We start from the raw sequence: 7,963 nt of genomic DNA on the forward strand, positions 1-7,963 counted from the left end.
ACTCGGAGAAGGAGATGTGATTCAGGTGGAGAAGGTAGGGGAGAGAGGGATGGGATATTGGGAGGGGGGGCAGTAAGGTAAGGGAAGCAGGACATGAGAGAGATGCTGTTTTTGGGGGAGAAATTAAGCCATTTTGTTTTCTGTCGGACTAACCTCATTGACCTTAGCTTGGGCATCGCGGACTTCATTGAGGCCAACAAACTCCTCATACCTTTCCCACCAGTAGTTGACCGTAGCTGTGGCGGTCTTAGCTGACTTTTGACCCCACTGTTTCCCTAACTCACCCACATGCTGGAAGAGAAGAAAAACAAAACAACCATTTATGCTTATATAATTTTCTCCCTAACATTTTTTATTCTATTGAGATGCATTTATTCTCTAAGTGATGTTTTAAGATCAATATTTATTACTCTTAATCATTTATAATATTTGTGATATATTCTAAATGATATTTATGATATCATTACTCTATGAAGCAATATGGGAAGTGACAGGATCAAAATAGATTTTTTTATCTTTTTTATTTTGAAATTCTCACACAAGAGATGATATCATCCATTAGCTGCCAGTAATGTTACAGGATCACGCTTTTGGTGCTACAGCTTGCAATCCATCCATCCATCCATCCATTATCCAAACCGCTTATCCTGCTGCCAGGGTCGCGGGGATGCTGGAGCCTATCGACAGGCCGCCAGGCCATCACAGGGCTTGCATTCATGAAGCCCAAAGCAACTCCCAGATCACATGGTTGTTGTTGTTCTGAATGCACAATTGGGTATGGATCGTAGAAGAATTTTCTGCACCTTTAAGACTGCCAGGGCATACTCCTTCGCTACCTCAACTCCTCCCTTATCCTTTTGAGGGACCGGGTTAGTAGGTGGAGGAGGGCTGGGTTGATGCTGGGTGCTGTAAGTACGGACTGAAGGGATTCTCCCCGGGAGACATCGAGGCAGAGTGAGGCGGTACAAGCAGCAGGTGCCATTACTCCAGGGAGGGATCTGAGCACCTCGGTACCTTACACAACAATAATAATGATGATGATGATGATGATGATGATAATAACAGCAAACATGAGAACAGCAGTATGATTTAAGAGGAACAATCTTTTCAAGGTTCTTACTTGTAAATCTGATGTAAAAAAATTAATGCCCAGATGCGAATCACCTAAAATGCTCATTTACATATTTTCATTAGTTTTACATTTTATATTATCTTAAGCATATGCTGTCTTTTACTACATCTCAGCAAAGTGGATGCTTGTGTCACTGAGAGTTAAACATGGGTGAACAAGGAGGGTATATGAACTATATCTCTACGAGCACATCACCTCAAGGCCCAATTTAGTGAGAAACTTGATTTTTTCTCCCCAAACTTTTAAAACCATACCTCATGGACATAAGCAGCAACCACAATCGTAGGCAGAAACAGCCCGAAGATTAGCTTACAGCCCAATACTACAGACAGGGCATTAGAAAAAGCAGCTGTGAAACACACATTAGGGAAGATGGGATAAGCAAATTAATAGACTTAACATTTGAATAGTACTGTGTAGGCTCAACTGCTCTAGGATATTCTAGTGAGATTTTGTAACAGCCGATATCGTATTGTTACAGGACATAAAATCACAGCCTTCTTTTCTAACTAAAATGTACATTTTAATAAATTGAAAAATATATACATTTTAAGTAAATTTAAAAATTACTTACAGGAAATTATCCTGGAGACTAGAGAATACACACAAGCAAATTATAGAGATCCCTTACAAAAAAGCAGTTTATTCAAGTGCGCTATTAGTATACTTATTTTAAACTAAAAATCAGTAAGTATACTTTCAGTTTACTTTTTAAGTACTTACGAGGGATATGCTAAACCAGATTATACTTAAGTATACTTACAAGTATACTACTAGTGTAAACTACTATTAGTAGTTTACACTAGTATTGAACTTTACTTGAAGTGTATTTGAACTTTACTTGAACTTTACTTAATAAAATAAACTTCCAAGGTATACTATTTTTATTTTTTGTAAGGGATTACAAAGTACATACTAACGTACATTACAGGGACAACGACCCCTAATATACTGACAGACTTAAAGAGCTAGCGGGACAATCATTACTCTTAACAATAATAGTACGGCGCATCCCGACACACGTTATACAGGACCCCCCAAGAGAGTTCCTCACAACATGACCTCAAACAGACAATAAGAGACCAAAGATTATCCTGATAAACATGGTACAGGGAAGACATCAAATACTGTCAAAATCTGTCCAATTGATTCTCTTTCGTTTTACACATTTCTTTTTCCATCAATTTCTCATCTTTAGCCATGTTTCGCCATCTAGATACATCGCAGCACATCAACATTAATTATTTTCCCTAACCAGTCGGTAACGTTTACAATGCCGTTAGCGTTACCTTGAAATTCTTCCAAAAATCGTGATCGCCAAGGTTAGCAGGCCCTCTTCCTTCACCTATCTGCCAACCTCATGCTAGCCTTTAGCTCCACGCTGAGAACAGCTAGCAATGAATTTGCATCGTCTTGGAAATCTGACATCTGTTTTACGTGAATCAATGATTTTCTAAGAAACATACCTATCGTTTCATACTTGCCTCCGGTACATGACACGAATCCCAACTGTCCTTTAGTGCACTTGCTGCTGATTATTCTGAATGAAGTTGCATTTGCAGTTTTTTCTTTTCCAGTCAGGCGCGTCACGAGAAATCTACATCCAGTTCAGCGTTAATTTGGGTCCTGACAGCGCGGGTTGCCCATATAGCCGGCGAGAGCCTCCAAAGACTCGTCGATTCTTCCGTTTTAATTGCTCTTACCAGCCGTAGAGATGTCTGGCAGGGAAGGTAAGATGTAATTTCTTGTTACCTCAAGCTGGAAAGATCGTGTATTGTTACGGATGATTGCTGTCAACAACACAAACGTCAACATGGCATGGTCTGCTGGCTAGGCCGGCTAGCCAACTGTTACCAGTGCAAGCGCGCCAAGCTTTAACCCACGTATTTCCAATTGTTTTTAGTATCTGTCAAACCTCTTAACTAATCGAAGGCATATATCTGTTTTCTGAAGGCGGCAAGAAGAAGCCACTGAAGGCACCCAAGAAACAGAACAAGGAACTTGATGATGTAAGCTTTCCCTAAGCGGTATCCTATATTTAGCTTAGATGTATCGTTGCACGTTATCCACATCGGTGCCTATGTATAACACATTGACCTGTCGTTTTACAATACAGGGGCAGTTCCATACCCAGACAGAATCATTATTTTAATACTTGTATGCAACGTTAAAAACAATTGCGGCTCACCAAACATGTCAACTGACTGGTTTAAATACACGGTTCCATTGCCTTTATGCATGCTCAATAATCCAGGTAAGAAAATCAAAGTAAGTAATCAAAGAAGGTTGAATCAGTTCATCTGGATACAACGACAGATAAGTTCTCATCAGTCAACTAAGTGACGTCTTCAGTCTAAACTGACTGCAGGTATCCCCACCCTTTAGTGTAAGCAGCACAGTACAATACAGTGCCTAACGACCGAAAGTAGGACAATTGAATCAGTTCATCTGGACGCAGCGTTTATTGAGAGAAATGTTTCATCACTCATCTAAGTGACCTCTTCTGTCTCAAATGACTGCAGGTATCCACACCCTTACAAACAATACAGTGTACAATACAGTGGCATAACGACCGAAAACGATCGGTTTCATATGCAAATTGCCGCGAGCATTAACTAGCTTTTCAATGGCATGTGTACTATTCACATAGGATTGGGGAATGGTTGCAATCACAGCACTGTAAAATGGCGACAGATGGAAGGGGGGGGGCTAAGAGTACATCCTGAGGTTGGTCTTTCTCCATATTTTGTTCTCCTTTAACCCATTTCTGGCTGTATATCTTCTCACTGTAGTTAGATTAATGTTATTAATATAATCATGTGGAAAAGCTATAAATGCGCATACCTATTCTCTCCAAGACATTCCTAAAATAGCAGTGGTTTGAGTACCTCTAAACTACTCAACTGGTTTGTTGCCACCCTTATTATTCACCTCAGTGTAGGCTTATTTCTTCAGAGTTACAAAATAAATCCTCCGTTGTAGTTGAAGCTCAGACTAACCTTTTACATTTTCAGATTCAACCACAAATCCTTCAATAACAGTAAGGAGCAGCCAGTCTCAGGACAAGCTTGTAATAAATTGTTTTATAGTACCCTTTTGATGCACAGCACACCTATAATCACGACATAACTTATCATGCTGAGTTAACCAACAAATTGGTCATGACAACTGACTTTCCAAATCAGACTGAGTTTGCACTTATATTGGCTGGTTGCACTGGATAGTCACAATATTAACACTACTAGAAGAACCCCGCTACAATGTAGCGGTTTGGTTATCCACCCGTCTAAATCTCCCTCTTCATCCTGCCAGCTAACCGCCTTCCCCCTGCCCCTAAATCCCCCCCCCCCACTCCAACTCCCTCCCCCCAAATGCTCAGAATCATCTGAAATGCCGAGAAAAGTGGTTTACTCCCCCACTCCAACTCCCTCCCCCCAAATGCTCAGAATCATCTGAAATGCCGAGAAAAGTGGTTTTTAGCCATTTTTAGAAAATGCATATTTTGCATAATTATTATAATTATTTTAATTTCTGTAATTTTTCTGGTCCTCTCTTGAACAATACCTACCACCTCCAAAAAAAAAATTAGGATCATAAGTGCATTTTTGCAAAAATGCATTTATTTTGCATAACGCCAAAACATTTCTAAGTCCCAGAAAATGTCTTATATAGGTGAAAAAATCAAAGATGCTCAGAAAAGTGGTTTTTAGCCATTTTTAGAAAAATGCATATTTTGCATATTTATGCATAATTATGCATAATTTTAACTTTCTGGGATTTTCCCCGTACTCTCTGAGACAATACCTACCACCTCCAAAAAGAATTAGGATCATAAATGCTTTAGTTTTCGGTCCCGCTATCTACACTAACACCACACACACACACATTCCGAAAATATGAGTAGATATGGCCAACACTAGGTGGACATCCCTCCCAATGAGTGGATTTGGCTATTTCAGCCTCAAACGTTGCTGGTAATTGCATAAAATCAAGCACACAGCCATGTAGTCTTTATTAGGTCTTCACGATATATCATTTCAGCATCGTCATCGCGATATGCGCATGCACAATAGTCACATTGCAATACGTGCACTGTGAAGTAAGGTAAATTAACTCAAACTCATGGTACAACTTTTTGCTGCTTGACACAAAATGAAAACTCGCACGGTTCTCATTTTCCATGACTAATCTATAATAAAAGTCTGTCTGATAACATTACTCCGATTTCGCTCAATTTGGACAAATGACACATCGTGTTCGTCTGCTTCTCAGCTAGTGATGCATGGCTCACAGTTAAACCGTGGGCACCACAGTTATTCCATGGATTGGGCAGAAAAGTAAAAATTAACATTATGAGTAATAGCAGATGCGTTGCTGGTGGGTGAAATAATACATCTTTAATGACAAAAATGTGTTACATTCTTTAAAATGTGAACATATTTTAAGTTTTGTTTTTCATCAGGCACGATTTAGCAGACTAGACTGCCATTGCGCCAATTGTGGTATCCATTTGTCTTAAGCAGCAATGGGGGCAACAAAGAGCCGAGAGAGGGGCACCCCGGTGGCTCACCTGGTAGAGCGCATACCACATAAGGCTTATTCCTTACCGCAGTGGCCTGGGTTCAAATCTGGCTCGGGCCCTTTGCTGCATGAACTTTAAACTTGCTGCCCGTTCGTCTGCAGGAGCAGCTGGCTTACAAGCAGAAGCAAAAAGAAGACCAGAAGGCTCTGGATGCCATGAAGGCCAAGGCTTCAGGAAAGGGACCTCTTTGTAAGCTATAACCCAAACCGAGTCCATGCTTTTCTCCTTCATTCTACGCACACACACCCAATGCTGACCCCAACACATAACTAATCAGTCCAAAAAAGAACCATGTAGTGTCATTTATTGTTTCACTGAGTTAGTTCAACTTTGCCGAAATCTATGTCTTTGGAACTTAAGCCTTTATAAGGTCCTATGGATAAGATGGAGCAAGCTAATATATTATTTCATGTTGGCAGCAGCACTTTAAAGTCAGATTTTGCATTGACAGAGAGCCAGTGGAGGGAGGCTAGGGTGGGTGTGTAAACTGATAAGACTTGCTAGTTTTAGTCAAGATTCTAGCAGCAGCAGCAGTGAGTAGCATCTGGGGGTTCCTGCTGTTAGTATGTGGCAAACTGAATAAAAGGACATTGCATTAATATTGTCTAAATGAAACAAAAAAGCTAATAGCACAGCATCAGCAGTCAGTTGGATAGAATGAATTTTAGCAGTGTTGAAATGTGGCAAAAGAGCAGTCTTGGTGATTTCTCTGTGTAACTCAAAAGAAAGTCATACTTTTTAATCAAGGAACTCTGGGAAATGAAACTAATTAAGATTCAAAGTGAATGTGTCAATCTGAAGCTGATGTTGGCTAAGTAACCAGCATTTCGCTTGTATTTCCAACATTGAAAATTGACCCAATCTAACACAAAATGACTGCCACCACAAAGTTAACAGTTTGTAAGCCTACTTAATGTTACAACTGTCTTGGTTCTTGTTTATCACTATTACATGTGCTAAAATGACTGTGGAGTTTCTCTCTCTTCTCACTCTCAATTCCTTCCCCCTTTTAGCGGGCGGTGGTATCAAGAAATCAACCAAGAAGTAAAATCAGAATTTCAAGATAACTGTTTGCTGCTGACTCCCAGATCCCTCTGTTTGTGCCCCGAATGATGGCTGTTTCATCACCAGTTTGTGTTGCTAAAATTAACATCCCGTGTTCTGTATGTCTTTCCAGACCACAGTCCGGGAAAAATATGGAAAATTAGTTTCATGATTTCCAAGACGAATGTTTGGCAATACACCAAACTGATGAGCGCAAAAATCTTGGTCAGGCCCAATATATGTATGTCACTGCATAGAATAAAAATATAGGCCTATTGTCATTTTGTATTCTATAGTAATTGCTGTCTTGGGTAATAATCTTAATTTTTATTTTAGAATGGTGCAACCAAGTTATGTTTCCTACCTACTATAAGCAGACATTTAACATGAGCAAATTGTCAGTCTAGTAACGAAATGCTCGGTATGTAATGTTGACATTGAAAGTATATGGGAACTTGGATCTCTGCTATGTTTTTGGGTCCATGTAAAGCTTCTAGTAGTAGAAACATAAATCACCTTTTTTTTCCTTCTTCAGTTCTGTTAAGAGGGAGGTGTCAATAAAGTTTTTGTAATTATCACTTGGTACTGTGTATTTTTTTTACATTTTTTTTTGGAATCTGTAAGGGGTAGCATATACCGGTGGCGCCATGACTTATTGTCATCCATACATTTTCACAAGCGCTGCCCACAGAATAAGATAATGATATCATACTTATTCTACATTGACCACAGTATTATTTATAGAGTATTATCATGAGATATTGACAATGTTAAAACACTTTAAATGTTTGCTGTAGTTAAACAATTTCCAAAATGCAAAAAAACCCCAACTTACCAGCAGAGAAAAACAAAGGAGTGTGTGTGTGTATATATATATATATATATATATATATATATATATATATACAGTGCATCCGGAAAGTATTCACACCCCTTCACTTTCCCCACATTTTGTTATGTTACAGCCTTATTCCAAAATGGATTAAATTCCTTTTTTTCTCGTCAATCTAGATGCAATACCCCATAATGACAAAGCTAAAAAGGTTTTGTAGAAATTTTTGCAAATTTATTAAAAATAAAAAACTGAAATATTGCATGTACATAAGTATTCACACCTTTTACTCAGTACTTGGTTGAGGCACGCTTGGCAGCGATTACAGCCTCAAGTTTTCTTGGGTATGAAGCTACAAGCTTGGCACACCTAT

General features: G+C 39.2%; 1 protein-coding gene across 1 annotated transcript in view; it reads right to left on the reverse strand.

Annotated features, from left to right (window-relative positions):
• Window positions 1-2,770, reverse strand: part of mtss1 (MTSS I-BAR domain containing 1) — a 45,358-nt gene extending 42,588 nt beyond the window's left edge. The window contains exons 1-4 of the mRNA XM_056300897.1: window positions 2,599-2,770; window positions 1,387-1,481; window positions 804-1,014; window positions 154-291 (exon numbers count right to left, since the gene is read on the reverse strand). Of these exons, the coding sequence (XP_056156872.1) occupies window positions 154-291; window positions 804-1,014; window positions 1,387-1,397 (360 nt within the window). The 5' untranslated portion in view covers window positions 1,398-1,481; window positions 2,599-2,770. The remainder of the gene's footprint in view (window positions 1-153; window positions 292-803; window positions 1,015-1,386; window positions 1,482-2,598) is intronic.
• Between the last annotated feature and the right edge of the window lie 5,193 nt (window positions 2,771-7,963).

The sequence above is a fragment of the Lampris incognitus genome, chromosome 2 (genome assembly GCF_029633865.1).
Source record: "Lampris incognitus isolate fLamInc1 chromosome 2, fLamInc1.hap2, whole genome shotgun sequence".
Taxonomy (NCBI): domain Eukaryota; kingdom Metazoa; phylum Chordata; class Actinopteri; order Lampriformes; family Lampridae; genus Lampris; species Lampris incognitus.